Here is a 22,312-nt window from a genome sequence, read left to right on the forward strand (position 1 = left end):
TAAGCAAATTGTCGAACAGTTTTAGAACAACATTTATCAACGAGCAATTGCAAGGAATTTAGGGATTTTACCATCTACGGTCCGGTCCGTACAATCATCAAAAGGTTCAGAGAATCTGGAGAAATCAATGCACGTAAGCGATGATATTACGGACCTTTGATCCCTCAGGCGGTACTGCATCAAAACCGGACATCAGTTTATAATAATGGATTAGATTTATATCGCGCTTTTCTATTGTTAGATACTCAAAGCGCTCACAGTGAAGTGGGAACCCATCATTCATTCACACCTGGTGGTGGTAAGCTACATCAGTAGCCACAGCTGCCCTGGGGTAGACTGACGGAAGCGTGGCTGCCAGTTTGCGCCTACGGCCCCTCTGACCACCACCTATCATTCATTCATCATTCATTCACCAGTGTGAGCGGCACCGGGGGGAAGGGTGAAGTGTCCTACCCAAGGACACAACGGCAGCGATTTGGATGTCAATAAGTGGGAAGCGAACCTGCAACCCTCAGGTTTCTGGCACGGCCGCTCTACCCACTACGCCATGCCACCCCAGTTTTTAAAGGATATCACCACATGGGCTCAGGAACACTTCATAAAACCACTTTCAGTAACTACAGTTGGTCGCTACATCTGTAAGTGCAAGTTAAAACTCTACTATGCAAAGCAAAACCCATTTATCTACAACACCAAGGAATGGCGCTGGCCTCACTGGGCCCGAGCTCATCTAAGATGGACTGATGCAAAGTGGAAAAGTGTTCTGTGGTCTGACGAGTCCACATTTCAAATTATATTTGGAAACAGAGGACGTGGTGTCCTCCAGAACAAGGAGGAAAATAACCATTCGGATTGTTATAGACGCAAAGTTGAAACGCAGCATCTGTGATGGTATGGGGGTGTATTAGTGCCCAAGGCATGGGTAACTTACACATCTATGAAGGCACCATTAATGCTGAAAGGTCCATACAGGTTTTGGAGCAACATATGTTGTCATCCAAGCAGCGTTATCATGGACGCCCCTGGTTATTTCAGCAAGACAATGCCAAGCCACGTGTTTCAACAGCGTGGTTTTATTAGTAAAAGAGTGCGGGTACTTTCCTGGCCCGCCTGCAGTCCAGACCTGTCTCCCATCAAAAATGTGTGGAGCATTATGAAGCGTAAAATAAGACAACAAGACCCCGGACTGTTGAACGACTGAAGCTCTGCATAAAACAATAATGAGAAAGAATTCCACTTTCATAGCTTCAACAATTAGTTTCCTCAGTTCCCAAACGTTTATTGAGTGTTGTTATAAGAAAAGGTGATGTAACACAGTGGTGAACATGTCCTTTCCCGACTATTTTGCCACGTGTTGCAGCCATGAATCTCTAAGTTAATTATTATTTGCAAAAAAAAAATAGTTTGATTTTGAACATCAAATATCTTGTGTTTGTAGTGCATTCAACTGAACATGGGTTAAAAAAGGATTTGCAAATCATTATATTCGGTTTATATTTACATCTAACAATTTCCCAACTCATATGGAAACAGGGTTTGTATATATATATATATATATATATATATATATATATACATATATATATATATATATATAAATACACACACAAACACACACACACAAACATACATATATACAGTATGTATGTATGTGTGTGCGTGTGTATATATATATATATATATATATATATACACAAACACAAACATACATACTGTATATATATATATATAAACACACACACACACACACACACATATATATATAATTTGTTTACCTTTTTTTTTTTTTTTTTTTTTACAATTTACAAGTCTAAGAGGTCTCACAGTATTGCAAGTGTGTTTTTAGCGACAAAACTGGAATTTAGACGGTTTAAAAGTGCTTTTAATAATGGAAAGCAGTATGTGAGCTACACTGCTAACATTACAGTCACATTTAAACAGCAACATTATGCTAAGTTAGCCTATTTGCTCAAGAAAAACTTAATCGGTAGGTTGTGAGTTCAAACCCCGGCCGAGTCATTCCAAAGACTATAAAAATGAGAACCATTACCTCCCTGCTTGGCACTCAGCATCAAGGGTTGGAATTGGGGGTTAAAGCACCAAAAATGATTCCCGGGCGCGATATTGCTTCTGCCCACTGCTCCCCTCACCTCACAGGGGGTGATCAAGGGGATGGGTCGAATGCAGAGGACAAATTTCATCACACCTAGTGTGTGTGTGACAATCATTGGTACTTTAACTTTACTTTAACTATCAAACTCAGTGAATAGTTGGGCGACTCACAGACTTTGCTTTAAGATCTGTAGCGAAGCCTCCTTCCCCCTCCAAGTTGTCGTCAACAAAATAGTGGGCGTACACACGGAGTTGGCTCATCTATCTCGAGGCGAGTTACAAAGTAATTTGCATATTAGGGAACCTTCAAAGAACAGTGCAAGACTAGTAACTTCTGCTTATACTTGTGAGAGATGGACCAAAATGTTACCCTCTCCGAGCAGGATTTCAATTACATGGCTGAGTGGTGCCTCTCTAGCCCCACAAAAGGCAGATCCGGCTGGTTGGCATGGCAACAGAGGCGGTAGAGAAGATCTCTGGACACACACATTCATTACAAAGGCAAACATCACTACTTGGTGTTCAACAAAGCGTCTCACTCATGACCACACATAGCTGCTCTTCTACATGAGATGGTGTGTGCATCACCACAAGCTGACCACAGAAGGTAAGGCTGGAACTTTTTACAAACTCTTTTCGATGTGAAATCTTGGAAGATTGTGCGGCAAGTTACCGTCTCTCGCCTAATGATGGTGTTGTTGAATGTTAACAAGATGTTATTTCTAAGTTTCATTCTTTGCAGATTAGCAACAACAACTACTCTTCACTTCCAACAATGCTGACATGGTCCAAGGTAACCTTAGCTAAATATACTTTGTTTGTTAGGTTTAATCAACTTCTTTGGCAAGTAATATTGATTAAGAGCAGTGCTATGTTGACTCACTATAACCTGCTGAGGTTAAAAGTAGTATGTACAAAGTGGAAGGTCGACCAGCAAATTTGTATTCATTACAGTTAATAATTGTGGAAATAGTGGTAACATAAATTAAACCCTTTAATTAATAATTAATTAAATAATTATTCTGAATTTTTATTTTATTTATATTTTTAAAAAAGATTTCACATTATTTTTTTACTTTAAAAAAAGAAATAGTATTTAAAAAAGTTTTACATTTGAAAAAAAGTTAACATTTTACAATATATCGGTCTGATTACTTATTTTTAGTAAAATAAACAAATAGTTGACATTTTGCAATATATGTTTTCTAGTTTAATTTTTCCTATCAAAATGGTCGAAATATTTAATTTTTTATTTACGAAACTGTTTAAAAAAAGTAATCAAAATAGTTGAAAATGTACAAATATTTTTTATTTCTTCATAAGTTTTGCAAATCGAAGCACTATGTACATATATTAATGTATATACATTATCATGAAGCATTACGAATGTATATTTTACTGATTTGAAATTGATTTTTGTTGTAATAAAAAAATACTACTGACTTTTTTCACTCACATCTGTAAACACATTTTTATTTTAAGAACATCTCTCAATATTCAAGGAAAAACGACGTGAAATGGAAATGTTTGAATAAATCATAACACCAAACAATGCACCAGAAGGTATTATATAAGTATGTATATTGTTTAATAATAATTTAATTAAATCACGCACACTCATTCAATGAGTTTTCTTTATTTTGATTACTATTTACATTGTAGATTGTCACATCAAAACTATGAATGAACACATGTGGAGTTATGTACTTAACATAAAAAGATGAAATAACTGAAAAATAGCCACCCTTTGCTCTGATTACTGCTTTGCACACTCTTGGCATTCTCTCCATGAGCTTTAAGAGGTAGTCCACCTGAAATGGTTTTCACTTCACAGCTGTCATGGTTTTAATGTGACAATGTACAAACCCCGTTTCCATGTGAGTTGAGAAATTGTGTTAGATGTAAATATAAACGGAATACAATGATTTGCAAATCCTTTTCAACCCATATTCAATTGAATGCACTACAAAGACAAGATATTTGATGTTCAAACTCATAAACTTTATATTTTTTTTGCAAATAATAATTAACTTAGAATTTCATGGCTGCTACATGTGCCAAAGTAGTTGGGAAAGGGCATGTTCACCACTGTGTTACATCACCTTTTCTTTTAACAACACTCGATAAAAGGTTTGGGAACCGAGGAAGCCAATTGTTGAAGCTTTGAAAGTGGAATTCTTTCCCATTTTCGTTTTATGGAGAGCTTCAGTCGTTCAACAGTCCGGGGTCTCCGCTATCGTATTTTACACTTCATAATGCGCCACACATTTTCGATGGGAGACAGGTCTGGACTGCAGGCGGGCCAGGAACCCCACGCTACCTACTCAGTGGCCTAGTGGGTAAAGTATCCGCCCTGAGATCGGTAGGTCGTGAGTTCAAATCCCGGCTGACTCATACCAAAGACTATAAAAATGGGACCCATTACCTCCCTGCTTGGCACTCAGTATTAAGGGTTGGAATTGGGTCTTAAATCACCAAAAATTATTCCCGGGCGCGGCACCACTGCTGCCCACTGCTCCCCTCACCTCCCAAGGGGTGATCAAGGGTGATGGGTCAAATGCAGAGAATAATTTTGCCACACCTCGTGTGTGTGTGACAATCATTGGTACATTAACTTTAAAACTTTCTTTACGAAACCACGCTGTTGTAACACGTGCTGAATGTGGCTTGGCATTGTCTTGCTGAAAAAAGCAGGGGCGTCCATGAAAAAGACGGCGCTTAGATGGCAGCATATGTTCTTCCAAAACCTGTATGTAACTTTCAGCATTAATGGTGCCTTCACAGATGTGTAAGTTACCCATGCCTTGGACACTAATGCACCACCATACGATCACAGATGCTGTCTTTTGAACTTTGCGTCGACTACAGTCTGGATGGTTCGCTTCCCCTTTGGTCTGAATGACACGATGTCAAATATTTCCAAAAACAATTTGAAATGTGGACTCGTCAGACCACAGAACACTTTTCCACTATGCATCAGTCCATCTTAGATGATCTCGGGCCCAGAGAAACCGGCGGTGTTTCTGGATGTTGTTGATAAATGGCTTTCGCTTTGCATAGTAGAGCTTTAACTTGCACTTACAGATGTAGCAACAAACTGTATTTAGTGACAGTGGTTTTTTAAGTGTTCCTGAGCCCATGTGGTGATATCCTTTAGAGATTGATGTCGGTTTTTGATACAGTGCCATCTGAGGGCTTGAAGGTCACGGTCATTCTATGTTGGTTTCCGGCCATGCCGCTTACGTGGAGTGATTTATCCAAATTCTCTGAACCTTTTGATGATATGGACCGTAGATGTTGAAATCCCAACATTTATTGAAATTGCTTTTTGAGAAATGTTGTTCTTAAACTGTTCGACTATTTGCTCACGCAGTTGTACCTTGCCCCATCCTTTCTTGTGAAAGACTGAGCATTGTTTGGGAAGCTGTTTTTATACCCAATCACGGCACCCACCTGTTCCTAAATAGCCTGCACACCCATCGGATGTTCCAAATAAGTGTTTGATGAACATTCCTCAACTTTATCAGTATTTATTGCCACCTTTCCCAACTTCTTTGTCACATGTTGCTGGCATCAAATTCTAAAGTTAATGATTATTTGCACAAAAAAAAAAGTTTATCAGTTTGAACATCAAATATGTTGTCTTTGTAGCATATTCAACTGAATATGGGTTGAAAATGATTTGCAAATCATTGTATTCCGTTTATATTTACATCTAACACGATCTCCCAACTCATATGGAAATGGGTTTTGTACAATGTAGTAATAGTCATGAAAATAGAGAAAACACATTGAAATGAGGTGTGTCCAAACTTTTGGCCTGTAAAAAAGGTTGAAGTAAGTAGTTTGGGGTGTGTTTTACTTCATCAGGTGTCTCCATCATGTCAGCCGTGACCAACCAGCCTCTTCCCTTCGGCCAACTGGAGCGAGAGAGGCACATCCGCATGATCTTCAGTGCTTTCCAAAACAAGTGTGACCCCACGTATCACTGCCCCCGTCACTCGCCATCACCATATCGACATCTCCGACTGTCCGCCAAGCAACAGAACATGAGGAGCGATGAGTCTTGGCTGGATGGTGCAGGAGGCTCCAACTCTCTGAGCGTGCTGGATGAAGTCAGTGACTTCCACATCACTGCCAGACCACAACTACAGGGTGAGGAGCACTCAGCTGTGTGCAAATATTCTTTAGGTCCAATGTGTCTCCTGCTTGCAGGGCCACAGTGTGTTGCTCAACGGCTCTACAGTATCACCTCCGGGGCCAACATGTCCCAATTGTTTGTGGCCGTGGAAGGTACGGCATCACTCACCCGTCCAGCTGTGCCTGCAGGACATCTCAACTTCTCCTCCTTCGTTCCCGTCAGAGAGCTCATGCATGTGCCTTCAGTGTTGCGGTCCGGCTCGAGCTTGCTCCCTGCAGGGTTTCAACCAGCAGGGCCAGCAGGTCTTCTACTTCCACAGACCGCTCAGGATGGACGGCTGCTGTTTCGGTTGCTGCCTCATGGAAATAAGCGCCTACACGGCTCAAAAGCGACTCATCGGGGCTGCGTTTCAAAGGTAGGCTGCACAGGAAGGACAGCTAATTATTCCTTCCCTGCGATGTATCATGTTAAATACAAACCCCAAAACCAGTGAAGTTGACACGTTGTGTAAATGGTAAATAAAACCAGAATACAATCATTTGCTAATCCTTTTCAACTTATATTCAATTCAAGATATTTAACGTTCCAACCGAGGAACTATTTTTTACAAATATTGACTCATTTGGAATTTGATGCCTGAAACACGTTTAAAAAGAGCTGGCAAAAGTGTCAAAAAGGACTGAGAAAGTTGAGGAATGCTCGTCAAACACTTATTTGGAACATCCCACAGGTGAACAGGCTAATTGGGAACAGGTGGGTGCCATGAATTATGCATGTATTTTTATACATGTGTTTACATAGCGCTTTTTCTCTAGTGACTCAAAGCACTTTATATAGTGAAACTATATATATCTAAGTTACATTTAAACCAGTGTGGGTGGCACTGGGAGCAGGTGGGTAAAGTGTCTTGCCCAAGGACACAACGGCAGTGACTAAGATGGTGGAAGCCGGGATCGTACCTGCAACCCTCAAGTTGCTGGCATGGTCGCTCTACCAACCGAGCTATACCGCCCCATGATTGTGTCTAAAAGCAGCTTCCATGAAATGCTCAGTCATTCACAATCACAGACTTTACTTCAATCCATAACGGAGCAGCATCTCCTCATCCAGAAACAACATCGACAGAAATGTGTCCTGTAAAAAACCTACTAATCGGAACTCTCTAATAACTGAATAATGTAAACTCACAACATCGGTATGTTTAGCGCGAGTTTACTGACAGATATAAGCAAGAACTTTGCACTACTTTATATTAGAAATGGCAACATTGGAGGATGAATGTCCCATAACAAGAAGATAGAGAAAAAGAAGAAGCTTATCGACTACTGTCTTACGGAGTAAAAAGGCGGACGCGCGCAAAATTTCAGGACATATGCAGATCCCAAATACAGATCAGCAGGTACCAGAAGATAAGTTGCTTTTGTATAATTTTGCGAAACAAAACGCCAGATATGTCCTACGTTATACACACACCATAACAACACTCGTATGTTGAAGCACATCAAGCGGTGCGGCTTCATACCTTACCAAAGACATACTAAAACATTTTGATAGATTTTTGAGCACCGTGTTTAATGTTCTATATTTTCAATGGAACATATAAAATGTTGGTGTTGTTTACTTGAGTCATATTGCAGTCTACACATATCTCTTGTGTGACTGCCATCTACTGGTCACACTTATTACATAGCGAGGTCGGTAAGCACAAACAAAATTATTCCGTACATTGGGCGTACCGTCGAGTTTGGAGAAAAAAAAAAGGATTTTAAGTGCGCCTTGTAGTTTGGAAAATACGGTAGCTCAAATTGCCCAGAAACGTGTCTAATTCAGGACTAGCGGAGGTTTTAGGGGTTCACTTGGTGTAAATATTTCGGTTCTGCGGAATCATGACAGCTTCCAATGTGAGCGACCAAGCATCAAGAGCTGGTTGCCAGCGCTTACTGCGGGGTTCTGAGAGGAGATAGTCGCTGTAATGTCACTGTGTGTGTTTCCAGGTGGAGCATGTTCACCCCCCTGATTGAAGTCAAAGATGCAGAGGGAGTGCCTGCAGTCAAAATTCAGGGACCGTGCTGCCCAAGTCGCTGCTTGTCAAACCAACAATTCCAGGTATTATCATCATAAGGGTTCATTTTAGCACCGTGAGCCCAGATACTGTTTTTTCAAAATAAGATTACCTCCAACATCGGGGAGAACATTGGCACCATATGGAAGAAATGGCCTGGCTTTCAACAGGAACACAACATGGACCATGAATATTTTGGGATGGAGGGTGAGTTTTATCAAATGTGTTTTGTTGGAACACAATTGAAGCAAATGACACTTTCATGTGTGCAGTGCCGCTGAGCATGGATTCACAAACCAAACTGTTACTACTGGCAGCCACATTCTTACTGGTAAGCAATAATAACTAATTATTTTGTTATCGTCGTTGTATTTCCCACTCAGTGTTCTATTAAACAATGAATCCGCAATAGACTTCTCACAATTCTCATAAACATTAAACTTGTATACAGTGCATCCAATAAATAGGGCATTATTTTCTCCACATTTTGATTTTGTTATGCAACCAGTCTTCCTTTTTAGGGAATAAAACACACTGGTCAATCCCAAATTCTTTTGGATGACATATGTTGAGTAAAAAGGACCACCGAGACAGAATAGTACTTGGTTTTACTAAAGTTTTACTAAAGCTTGAGGAGACCAGCCCTTAAAACACGACCAAAGCATCAGTAAGCAAAGTCTAAATTCAGACAAGAGGAGTCACAAAACAGAACAGCCCCTCTTGCCCAGAAAGGAGTACAGCTGCTTCTTCAAAACAGATAAGGAACTGGCCAAAATAGCTCTGTGAGCCAACAAACAGGAGCCCATAAGACAAAATAAAGAATATACTAGCGGACATAAGACAAAAACAAGGTCACAAGAAGAGACACCACATGGGAACAAACTAGCTGCTTTAAACAGGACTATGGATTAAGAAAGATCACTTAAAAATATCTCACTCTCACATTATCTTACAGCCTATTCCAAAATGAAATACATTATTTTTGTCCTCAAAATTCTACACACAATACCTATAATAAAAATGTGAAAAATAAGCTTTCTGAAAATTTAATAACAGTAAAAAAAAATGTACATACAGTAAGTATTAACTGCCTTTGCTCAATACTTTGTTGTTGCACCTTTGGTAGCAATTGCAGCAGGCACTGGCAAATTACCGCCAGTGGGCTGCCTGTTGAGCTTTTCAACAGGCCCGCTGGATATCTCCAAATAACTTAGTTTTAAACTTTATCATCAAAACTGGAGCCACCAATACGATGTGCAGTGCACATTTCAATATTACCATGAGTCTTGAACAACAAAAAGCATTTCAATGGTTAAAATCTGCGCTTTTGAGTGATCCATCTAGCCATCCATTTTCTACCGCTTGTCCCTTTTGGGGTTGAGGGGGGTGCTGGAGCCCATCTCAGCTGCATCCGGCGGAAGGCGGGTTACACCCTGGACAAGTCCCCAACTCATCACAGGGCAAACACAGTCAGACAACATTTATACTCTAGAAACAATATAGTGTTGCCAATCAACCTATCCCCAGTCTTTGGAGGTGGGAGGAAGCTGGAGTACCCGGAGGGAAACCATGCAGTCACGGGAAGGACATGCAAACTTAACACAGATTGAACTCAGGACTATTCAGGACCTTCGTATTGTGAGGCACATGCACTAACCCCTGCCCCACCGTGCTTTTTTGAGTGATATTCAACTAATTACACTAATCTGCGTTTTTTGTTCCATTGCATTAGTTTCACCGTGTTTTTCGATCTTGAGATGGATGTCTGGGAAGTAAAGAGGAGAGACATTCCTAAGTTCTTAAAATTCAGTGTTTTATCATTCATAGCAAATATTACAAATCCCACATTATTTTAATGTGCATTCTTTTATTTAGCAAAAAGGCTTTGGGATAATGGGGGGGGGGGGGGGGGTCAGTATGTCATATATATGACAATTATTTTTATTTGCAATGATAAGCGGTAGAAAAATGGATGGATGGATGACGCATATTTTTTTTAAACGGATAAACAAATGTTTAATGTATATTTAAAAACAAATAATATTATTATTTAATACCATTAATAATATTGACATTTTTTTCTTATATCATCACAATCAGTGGCGGGCCGTGCATTTCCCACCTAGGCCTTCAGTGATGTCCGACTTCAATGATTACCTCTCAAAATATCATCATTTATGTCACCACATGATAATTGCTGGAGAAATACTATACAGACACACATTTATGCACTACTGGGGATTGAATCACCACCAACAGTGTACATAACGGGTTAGTTTCTGGCGCATTTATAAATCAATAAACCCGCATCTGCAATTAAAACATATGTTATGTGGTACCGTCAAAATTACAATAATTGTTAAAGAAAACATTAAAAACTTTACAAAATAGAGAAATTAAATATTTTACTCACAATTTGTAGCACCCATTAGACGCCGTATAAGCCAGTGGTACCGCTCGTAGTCGGTTGATTCAGGTAGAAGTGGCAGGCATTTCCCCATTTCACCGCTCGGACCGTTGAGCAAGCTTGCGGGGTTGGCCGGCATCGTCTCACAAGATGTAGTTTCTCTTTAAATATCCTTCTTGAAAATGGCCTTGTAAATATATATGTGCCACCTAATCAACGTTTTCTTCTCCTTCTTTGTGGGTTAAAAAAGCGAGTAACCGAGATTTCTGCTAGCCCAGTATGGCTGCGGTGCAACACTATTTGCTATAGTAAATTGAAACTTGTGATTGGATACTCAGTTTGGAGTGACAAGTGAGTATCCAATAACAGTCTCGTTAATAGCAGGCTACCTAGATAGGCTGCTATCGCAACTGTCTATCAACTGTATCTGTTTTGTTCGTTTACATTCAATTAATCCGCTAACGGCTCCGGGTGTGGCTCTGCTGATCTGCATAGCACCGTGGCTCAAACCAGTGAGTATCCAATCACAGGACGCGCAAATGTCACGTTTACCGTGAGGCCAGCGAGAAGGCCTTACTGACAACAACTCGTGATCTGATTGGTTATGGCAATTATCTATCAACTGTATGTGCCCATTCACTTACAGTGCAGACATTGTTGATTCTGAAGGGCCCGGGCAGATTTGGTACAGCATGGCAACATAAGCTTGCTGAATTCTGATTGGATAAAAACTCTATAACTTAAAAACAACAGCATTGGAATGAGCATAATATGACATGAAGATAATATGAATACTTTGAGAGATTTAGGGAAATTAAATTAAAAACAACTTTGATATTTGATTATAATCATGAGTTCTGGTTATGTTAGGCCAGCAGAGAAAGCTTTGCTCGCCCTGACGGCACACCACTGATCACAATCATTCAGTTGTACCAAAAGGAATTTGACTTGGTAGACTGTGCTCTCTGTTCAATGCACTTTCAGATGTTGCTTCTTATTGTAAAAGGTAAGGCAGGCTACACAATAGTCTGCCCTCACTGAATGTTGCAAGTTAGTTTTACAAATATGTAAACAGTCCTTTGAGTTAGATTTGAAAAAACAACTTCAGGTGTTTTGTTGATATTCTTCACAATAAAGTCAGTGTAAAACTAATCACCTTCATAAAAGTACATTAAATGTACACATGAAGTGCACATGCATGTAGGAATCACATTAGATCAATAATATAATTTGGAATAAACTGAAAAAAGAAATACAATTATGTAGGATGAAGGTTGAGCTGTAATGCCGCTAGCTTAATGCTAACATACAATGGACTAGCTCATAAATAAGCTAACTGAAATTAGCATGGCCAATCACAGGCACATATACTGTATATAAACCATCCTTAACACTAACTTTTATATTTATTGACAATTAACAGTGAACAACTTGAGCTGTACATCAAGCAAGAATGGGAAAGAATTCGACCAGAAAAGCTTAAAAAAATTGGTCCTCTCAGTTCCCAAACGTTTAATGAGTGTTGTTAAAAGGAAAGGCCATGTAACACAGTGGTAAAAATGCCCCTGTGCCAACTTTTTTGCAATGAGTTGCTGCCATTAAATTCTAAGTTAATGATTATTTAAAAAAAAAAAAAAAAAAAAATTCCTCAGTTGGAACATTAAATATCTTGTCTTTGCATTCTATTCAATTGAAAATAAGTTGAAAAGGATTAGCAAATCATGTTGTACAATACATGCCTGATTTGGTGGTTTGCTGCAGAGATAGTTGTCTTTCTGGAAGGCTCCTCTCTCTACGGAGGAATGCTGTAGCTCTGACAGAGTGACCACCGGGTTCTTGGTCACCTCCATGACTAGGTCCCTTCAGTTTTATCAGTCAGACAGCTCTAGGAAATGTTCTAGTAGTTCCAAATGTCTTCCATTTACAGATGATGGAGGCCACTGTGCTCACTGGGACCTTCAAGGCAGCAGATATTTTTCTGGACGCTTCCTCAGATTTGTGCCTGCAGACAGGCCTGTCCAGAAGGTCTACAGATAATTCCTTTGACTTTATTTTTTGTTTGTGCTGCGCCATGCACTATCAAGAGTGGGACCTTATATGTAGACAGGTGTGTGCCTTTCCAAATCATGTCCAACCACAGGTGGAGTCCAATTAAGCTGTATGAACATCACAAGGATGAGTTGAAACAGGATGCACCTCAGCTCACTTTTAAACTTCATGGATGTAAATACTTACAGAATCTAAATGTGATTTCTTAGTTTTTAATTTTTTATAAAATTTCAACATTTCAAAAACAAAATAACTTTTCACATTGTCATTATGGGGTATTGAGTGCACAATGTTATAAATAAATAAATAAATGGGTTGTACTTGTATAGCGCTTTTCTACCTTCAAGGTACTCAAAGCGCTTTGACACTACTTCCACATTTACCCATTCACACACACATTCACACACTGATGGAGGGAGCTGCCATGCAAGGCGCCAACCAGCACCCATCAGGAGCAAGGGTGAAGTGTCTTGCTCAGGACACAACGGACGTGACGAGGTTGGTTCTAGGTGGGATTTGAACCAGTGACCCTCGGGTTGCGCACGGCCACTCTCCCACTGCGCCACGCCGTCCCTGTTGAGGACAAACATGAATTTATTTCATTTAGGAATAAAGCTGTAACATAAAATGTGTAAAAAGTGAAGCACTGTGAATACTTTCCGGGTGCACTGTATGTATAGTTTAAAAAAGTTAGAAACATGATTGCATTAAATTGTATAACGCTGTTCTTTGATCTCTCCACAGAATTACATGTTCTTTGAGATGAGCTGAAGACGTCATTATGGGTCAAATAAAATATGTTGTTTTAAAAAAATAAAAATTTTCAACTCATAACTTGAGGCACTATCTTTTATTATTATATTACATTCTATAAATATTTAATGTGTTTTATATGTTTCAAATTAATGAAATATACAGGTAAATCTTTTTTCTTAAAGTTATTCAAATTTAGCATCTCAATTCAGACCAAATAAATACATTTTTGCAAGTTGTTTTGACAACTAGCAGTTTACTATATGGACATTTTTGACAATCTACATATTTGACTGAGACAGATTAGCAGCAGCTGCATGTTTTTCATTTATTGCTATTACCCATCAAGCAAATATCCAACCATGCACACACACGCACACGCACTCTTCCAGACATGAGAGGTGTTAGCAGCTTGCCAACAAACCACAGACGCTTCTCCAGCAAGCTTCCAATGGGTGACGTTGACTCCAAGCCCAGCTTCATTACTTGTACTGCAAAATAGCAGATAGTCTTTACACCTGCCAGTTTAGGACTTTAAAGCATAGTAGTCCATTCCTTGGACTAGCGCAGTGGTTCTCAAATGGGGGTACGCGTACCCCTGGGGGTACTTGATGGTATGCCAAGGGGTACTTGAGATTCTTTTTTAAATATTCTAAAAATAGCAACAATTCAAAAACCCTTTATAAATTATATTTATTGAATAATACTTCAACCAAATATGAATGTAAGTTCATAAACTGTGAAAAGAAATGCAACAATGCAATATTCAGTGTTGAGAGATAGATTTTTTTGTGGACATGTTCCATAAATATTGATGTTAAAGATTTCTTTTTTTGTGAAGAAATGTTTAGAATGAAGTTGATGAATCCAGATGGATCTCTATTACAATCCCCAAAGAGGGCACTTTAAGTTGATGATTACTTCTCTGTGTAGAAAAATCTTTATTTATAATTGAATTACTTGTTTATTTTTCAACAAGTTTTTAGTTACCGTATTTCCTTGAATTGCCGCCGTGGCACTAATTAATTTAAAACCTCTACTCACTCCGGCACTTACCAAAGGCTTGCGGTAAAAGTAAGCATGCGCTAAATATTTTAAAACCTCTTCTCACTTTGGCACTTACCAAAGGCATGCAGTAAAATATTGATTGTAATGTAAGCTTAGACCTTAAATCCTAATGAATAGCTCTTAATCTTCTTCCCTTTATGGGATTTTAAATCACCGGTATTGAAATCAGCCTCCTCCATTTTGAAAATGATGACCAGGGAAGTGTCATTCGTGACGTCACGAGTTCGACCAGGCGGTAATACTAAGCATGCGCTAATTATTTTGCCAAGCGAGTTTGACCCGGCTGTAATTCAAGGCAGGCGCATATTACATGCCCTGCGGCAATTCAAGGAAATACGGTATTTTTATATCTTTTTACCCCAAATAGTTCAAGAAAGACCACTACAAATGAGCAATCTTTTGCACTGTTGTACAATTTAATAAATCAGAAACTGATGACATAGTGCTGTATTTTACTTCTTTATCTCTTTTTTTCAACCAAAAATGCTTTGCTCAGATTAGGGTGTATTTGAATTAAAACAAATTTCATAGGGGGTACATCACTGAAAAAAGGTTGAGAACCACTGGACTAGCGGGTAAAGGCCAGACTGACAGTTAGGGGAACATAGTTTGTTGTGAGGCACAGTGATACAGGCAGCATGGCGGTCCACTCATCAGATGCCAAGTGTATGTCAGCCCCACATTGGGGAGCTCCTCCTTTGGGTTCCCACTTAAGTTCTCAGAGTAGACCGATGTCATTATTTTTTCAGAATTATCTGCTTTTACAGATAACTTTCACACAGGAACAGTAAAAAAAAAGTTGGAAATGATTAGAGGAATTGTTGAGTCCCAAAACAAAGTATTTTGATGAAACTCCCATCTTCAGTAGATTCAAGTTGATGCATGTAGCCACGTTTATACCAAATTGGCAAACGTCATTAGTCAACTCTTGAATACTTGCTATAATTTTCCTGAAGGAACTCTCCTGACGGAATAAATAAAGTACTATCTAATCTAAAAGTAAAAAAGACATCTGAGGCTTCCAGGTTAAAATAATGCCCTCCTGGCTTTCTGGTCGTCTCCAAGCTGACTCAACAAAGGAACGCTTTTCTCGTCTCTTGTCGCTTGCTTGGGTCAATCAACACAGTGGTTATCGACACCCTAAAGGACTGTTAGCATCTCCGCTAAAACTAAATGCTTAACTTTGGTAATGTTTTATTCGGCTGTCAGAATGTAGCAAACAGATAAAAACATCTACAGTACTACTGTATCTGCACAAAGTTGTGAAAAACTGTGTGCAGACAGTTTGTTTGTCTAAAACGAAGGAAGGCCTTTATGGCTTGCAAGCCTCAAAGAGAATATTAATGTGAATCATGTGGATAACATTCAATTGTGCTGAGCTCATTTTGTATCTGCTGTGTATAGATACATTTCGACCTGTTTTTTTTTTCTAATACACAGTGATTAGTTTTTATTTAGGCATGACAAGATGACAATTGCAAATCTCCATTGCTTTCCTCACCCCACAATAAGATGAGAGTAAACACTAAACAGGCAACCACTTTTAATATCAGTTGCTGTATAAACTTGGAGAAAATATTAGGCATGAGACGCTGACCTGAAATTACTGGAACAAATAATATAAATTAGGGATGTCCCGATCCAGGTTTTTGCACTTCCGATCCGATACCGATATTGTTTTTACACTTCCGATCCGATACTGGCCTATCCGAGCATGTATTAAAGTTATTTAGCCTACTTAGTTGTCAGATTCATGTTGAAAAGGGTTTTAGTACTCTTGATAACAACTAGCCAGCTGAATTAGGTGAGTTTGAATAATACACAATGGTTGGTATTCAAGGATAAACACAAAATATCAAAAATTATACATGACAAACAGAAATGGCATTATTAAACAGTAAAAAAGTAAACAGTATAAAGTGCAAATAATGCTGTAAACATTATTAAAAAAAGAAAAACACACACAACCTGAGTGGGATAAAATGTATATAACTCAGCATCAATACTTGCTCTTGAACAAGTGTAAACTTAAAAAAAAAAAAACTATCTACATACTTCCCCCCCCCCCCCCCCCCCCCCCCTCTGACTGGGGCAAACAATTGAAGTCCAAGCATAATGGGGAGATTCTTTCTAACAAAGACGAGCACTTCAAGATGCTCAGGTGTCAGCCTGCTCCTGTGTTCATCAATAATGAGTGCTAAAAAGCCTCTCACTCTCAAGAGTCATTAAAATGTCTTACAACTTTACCACCACGCTTGACTGTATTGTGGCATGTTTTGCACTCCACCTCTTCATCTTTTTCATTTTGTAGGGTAAAATAATCCCACACAGTTGACATTTTTACCTAACTTTTAATTCACACGGCCGTCTTAACGGTTAGAACACAGACCTGTGGATGTGTTGTAGGTGTGCTTGAAAATGCGGAATGGAGCGGAGGGAGCAGCAGAAGAGTGGAATGTATTATTTAAATCGGTGCGTTGGAAAACATGGACCGGATTTTTAAAAAACTGGACATGGATCGGCATTCTTCCATGCCTTGCCGATACGCATTTTTTGGCAAATATCGGTGGCCGATCCAATCCAAATATCGGATCGGGACAACCCTGATATAAATAATAAGAGAATTATGTTTTTTTATACAGTTTTACTGTTGAGTACACAACTACCACAGATAAACTTTTAGTGTGTGCTTACTGTATGTCATAGTAAGATTTTGCTATTAAACATCTCGTGATCTCCTTTGGCAATTTGCGCCACTTAACCCACATAACACTCCTTTGTTATGTTTATCTTTGTAAAGTTGTGCAAGTGTTTGTGGCATTTCAGCATCTTTTGACACAGACTTATCCATTTCCATGATCATTTCATTCACTTTCACCGCCATGTTTACATACACTTACCTCCTTGATGTCTGCACACCTGGGTACTAAACACTTCATAAGTTTCCATCTACCGGCTTCAACCATGCATTACATTGATTATTCAGGAGACAAAAATTGTTGAACTTTTATTTACCCATCTTACGCAAGTCATTTGGCTTTGCTGTGGTCTTTCGTTAAGTTTTGTCCGCTGTTATTCTAAATAAGCTGTCAATACACAGCTGTGCGTACACAGTAATAGCTGCTGGTGTTCCACAAATTCTGAGCGGGCAGCACAGTAAGTTCCGCTGTGTATTACCTGATAGCGTCCTCAAAAATCGAAACATTTCAAAGCGAGACTGAAGTTAATGCATGTTTTAACTAAAAGTAACGTCAATAGATTTTTAAGACGTTTCAAAATCGTAATTAAGACATTTTATGAGATTTTAAGATAATTTTAGACATTTTTAGGCCTTAAATTCAAATTATTGGATTTAAGAATTTTTTAGACTTTTTAAGACCCCGCCGCTACCCTGATTTAGGGTAAAAGTGACAAGAGTGCACATTTTGAACAATTTGATGGATAACTTACTTCGCAATCATAAGTTAAGCAGATATTGAAGTGTTTATTTGAAGTTTTAATATAAAAGTTAGATAAGTTAATACTTGTTGCAATATTGGACACAATTTTTTTCCTGTTAAAATGGGAAAAAAAACAACTGATACCTTTAGTAAGGAAATAAGAAAGTAAAGAAAGAAAATAAGGTATTCTATTGACACAAATTATTTCCAGGCTTTTGCAGGTCATATAGAATGACTTGGAGGGCCAGATCTGGCCTGCGGGCCTTGAGTTTGACACCGGTGTGTTGAGATAATCGTTAGTTGGTTGCAGTACTAGTGTGTTGACCTATCACTACACTGACTGCTTTGACAAATATGGAGGTATAATTTTCCCAGGAGAAAATATTCTGTAATTAATATGCTTGCTGAAATGTGAGGTCTGCACTCACTTTGGTTGTGAGATCAAGTATTTACAGTAGGAGTATGTGAGAGAGAACGAAACAGGAAGTGACTTACAAACTTAATGCTATCGTTGTGTGTCCTGTAATCCAGCCAGGTGTTGGGGGGAAGGTTGAGGACTCGTCGCAGTGTATCTCTGATGCGGGCCCTGGTAGACCGGTCGCCGGCTGTTTTGTTCCAGATGGAAATAATGTCTTCCTGGGTGGTTCCAAAAAGGTAATTTGTTTTTAGGAGCGTCAAACTCTTCCTATAAAGCTGCAGCCATATGTGTCTACCTGGAACCTGACAGACACGACAGCGCCGCAGATCTCCTCTCGGACCATGAATTGCTCTCCCAGCATTGCCAGGATCAGGTTCTCCCAGTACCGTGACGCTAAGCCTTTCCTCACACGGATGATACACCTCCCGCCCATCTTGTTGGCATCATCCTGCACAGACTCATACCATCAGAAAGACGCCGTAGAAAATCATACCGTGATCGACGCTACACGCTGAGATGCTCACCTCCCACATGGGTTTAATGCCTTCTTTGAAAAGATGGAAGTCACTGTGGCCCGTTATGTCGCCTGGTCGGATCATGTGACTGTAGAAACGCCAGAACTGCTCCACCTTGGCGAGAAAATGTTCAGCGTCTTGGGATGAAATAAAAGTTGAAATGATAAGTTGATACCATCCCCCAGTATATGCACTCCAGACCATGTGGAAAATGTATTTTCTTATAATATCTTTTCTCATATCATGGCTAAACTGCAGAAAAAACCTGGCACACTGTATTAATGCATACGGCATACACTTTTCTAACAATATGAAATAACATTCTTCAGTTTGACAGCACTCATTGAAAGGACCAATACTCAAGGAAAAGGAATAGTCCAAAGAAGTCTGAGAATAATGCTGCCAAAGAGTAGCATTCAGTGCCACGTAGAGTCATCCCGATACCAATATTTTGGTACCAGTACTGGAACCAAATGTATTTCGATACTTTTCTAAATAAAGAGGACCACAAAAATGGCATTATTTTAACCAAAAATCTTAGGGTACATTAAACATATGTTTCTGTTTGCAATTTTGTCCTAAAATACAATAGTGAACATACTAAACAACTCGTCTTTTAGTAGAAAGTAAACAAACAAAGGCTCCCAATTAGTCTGCTGACATATGCAATAACATATTGTGTCATTTATCATTCTATTATTTTGTCAAAATTATGAGGGACAAGCTGTACAAATGGATTATTAATCTACTAGTTCATTTACTGTCATCCATCCTTCCATTTTCTGCCGCTTATTCTCTTTGGGGTCGCTGGTGCCTATCTGAGCTACAATCATGTGGAAGGCGGTGTACACCCTGGACAAGTCGCCCCCTCATCGCTGGGCCAACACAGATAGACAGACAACATTCACACTCACATTCACACACTAGGGACAATTTAGTGTTGCCAATCAACCTATCCCCAGGTGCATGTCTTTGGAAGTGGGAGGAAGCCGGAGTACCCGGAGGGAACCCACGCATTCACGGGGAGAACATTCAAACTCCACACAGAAAGATCCCGAGCCCGGGATTGAAACCAGGACTACTCAAGACCTTCGTATTGTGAGGACGCACCAACCCCTCTTCCAACGTGAAACCCTCATTTACTGTCAGTATCTGCTTATTTTCTGTTTTAGCATGTTCTATCTACACTTCTGTTAAAATGTAATAATCACTTATTCTTCTGTTGTTTGATACTTTAAATTAGTTTTGGATGATACCACACATTTAGGTATCGATCTGATACAAAGTAGTTACAGGATCATACATGGGTCATAATTTAAGTTTTTGTGTGTCCAGGGACGTATTTTCTGAGTTTATAAACAATATGAATTTTTAAAAAAGGAAAAACGATTTTATCGATAAAAAATATTGATGTAATCATTGTACTATCGACTTGATACGTTATTGTACTCGGTATCATTACAGTGGATGTCAAAGTGTAGAGCCACCAGTGGCATTTGTTTACCTTGTGATGCCGGTGAGCTACTGTATCCTCGTACGATAAGTAGTGAAGCATGTTTAGTTATTCCTTGTCCTGCAGGGATGATACTTGTAAGAAACTTAATTTATTTGACGCCATGGCGGCGAAGATTAGTGATTTAGAAGTCGCTAAAACACTACCGACTGCGTAAGAATATTAGTTGCTAGCTAGCCAGCCATGTTTTAAAAAACCTCTTCCTGAGGGTATTTCAGTGTTATAACTTCACCTTTATCTTTACTTTTCAAGACAAAATGCTTCCATTCTCCCTTTTCTGTCTACACAGTATGTCTGCTTGTAAGTACTCTGTGATTGTGCGCTGGCAAACATGCTCCTCTGCTTGTAAAATCAGCAATGTCACAATATGACGACGCGCCATCACGTCTGTAAAAAAATATGGCAGACTGGTACTTTTCAAACAGAGGAGAGTACCATTTTTGATTCATTAGTACCGCGATACTGTACAACCCTTGTGCCACGTGTTAAAAAGTGTAAATACATGGTGTGTCAACAACTAATACCCGAAGGAGACAGGACGAACCGAGGCAAAGCTGCCAATCTGTCTGATGTTCTGCTCGGAGCTCTGAGTGCTCGATGGTCGACCTGGGTTTCGTCTGGAGTACCACAATCTGTAGTTGTACTATAGAGGGTGCTCACCGGCCCCTGGGACCACCATCTATTACAGAGGGTTCAAAAGTTCAAGTGTTATCGAACACATATGAGTGTGTATTGCTATTTGACACTACAAGCTCACCTTTTTCTTTGTAGAGTTCTACTCCTGGTCCTCATCTTCCATGTTTTCCTTCTCACTGTCTTTCGGTGAGCCTTGGTCCTGGTCGTGGTCACCGCTGTCGTCATCTTTCAGACTGGGTTTGATAGAAACACAAACTTGGCCATCCCATCCATCCATTTTTCTACCGCTTATTCCCTTTCGGGGTCGCGGGGGGCGCTGGCACCTATCTCAGCTACAATCGGGCGGAAGGCAGGGTACACCCTGGACAAGTCGCCACCTCATTGCAGCACAAACTTGGCATTTGGCTTTTATCAACTTAAGCAAAAAGTACCCAGAGGAATTATTAGCTTGCTAAATCTAAACTAAAACTAAAGCAGAACTATTTACCTACTCTCTCAGAACGCTGACTTCTAACTCTTCACACCACTTTATATTTTGCAGATGTCTTGCCATACCTTATTGCCCTCCAAAAAATGTTTTCTCTTGTTTAAGAAATAACATTAGGAGGAACTCCTGCGACTTATAAATGGGATAAAACAAACAACATGTTTATTTGACCCACTTCCTGGGAAACTCATCAAGGAGGTTTGTAATATTAGGACCATCAGCGCTACATATAATTAAAGGTCTACTGAAACCCACTACTACCCACCACCCAGTCTGATAGTTTATATATCAATGATGAAATATTAACATTGCAACACATGCCAATACGGCCTTTTTAGTTTACTAAATTACAATTTTACATTTCCAAGGAGTTTCGTCCTGGAAACATCGCGTAATGGGGACGTGTACGCAAGACGTCACGGGTTTTTAGGAAGTATGAGCGCTGCACACACACACAGCTAAATGTCGTCTGCTTCAACAGCATAATTATACAGTATTTTGAAAATCTGTGTTGCTGAATCTTTTGCAATTTGTTCAATTAATATTGGAGAAGTCACAGTAGAAAGATGGAGTTGGGAAGCTTTAGCCTTTAGCCACACAAATACATGGTGATTCCTTGTTTAAAATTCCTGGAGGTGAAACTTTACTATGGATCAGAGCGCAGTCAAGCGAGCATGAATCAAGACGGAATGTCAACCAGCAGGTTTTGGT

The 22,312-nt window shown here is 39.4% G+C and overlaps 2 protein-coding genes across 3 annotated transcripts; one reads left to right on the forward strand and one right to left on the reverse strand.

The window, feature by feature from the left end:
• The first annotated feature begins 1,816 nt into the window (after positions 1-1,816).
• Positions 1,817-13,605, forward strand: LOC133568937 (phospholipid scramblase 1). 2 transcript variants are annotated; one of them, XM_061921120.1, is made up of 9 exons: positions 1,817-2,719; positions 2,840-2,905; positions 5,983-6,267; positions 6,328-6,405; positions 6,476-6,668; positions 8,248-8,359; positions 8,423-8,522; positions 8,588-8,646; positions 13,516-13,605. In XM_061921120.1, the coding sequence occupies exons 2-9, from the start codon at positions 2,896-2,898 to the stop codon at positions 13,540-13,542; spliced, it is 864 nt and encodes a 287-aa protein (XP_061777104.1). In that variant the 5' UTR covers positions 1,817-2,719; positions 2,840-2,895; the 3' UTR covers positions 13,543-13,605. The 2 variants fall into 2 exon arrangements, with proteins under 2 accessions (XP_061777104.1, XP_061777103.1); XM_061921119.1 differs by having other exon boundaries at positions 2,855-2,905.
• Positions 13,606-18,220: 4,615 nt separating this feature from the next.
• eif4e2 (eukaryotic translation initiation factor 4E family member 2) lies at positions 18,221-21,391 on the reverse strand. The gene is given in 6 exon segments (XM_061921098.1): positions 18,221-18,295; positions 18,528-18,668; positions 18,746-18,898; positions 18,975-19,079; positions 21,023-21,157; positions 21,236-21,391. Coding segments are annotated over 6 exon segments (765 nt in total).
• Positions 21,392-22,312: the final 921 nt, after the last annotated feature.

This window comes from Nerophis ophidion, linkage group LG14, assembly GCF_033978795.1.
Source record: "Nerophis ophidion isolate RoL-2023_Sa linkage group LG14, RoL_Noph_v1.0, whole genome shotgun sequence".
NCBI lineage: Eukaryota > Metazoa > Chordata > Actinopteri > Syngnathiformes > Syngnathidae > Nerophis > Nerophis ophidion.

What these genes read in the sequence shown, in the direction of transcription:
- LOC133568937 (XM_061921120.1), top strand. An exon ending in TGCCAGACCACAACTACAGG is followed by an intron (nt 6,268 to 6,327) that starts GTGAGGAGCACT and finishes TCCTGCTTGCAG; the next exon opens with GGCCACAGTGTGTTGCTCAA. An exon ending in TGAATATTTTGGGATGGAGG is followed by an intron (nt 8,523 to 8,587) that starts GTGAGTTTTATC and finishes TCATGTGTGCAG; the next exon opens with TGCCGCTGAGCATGGATTCA.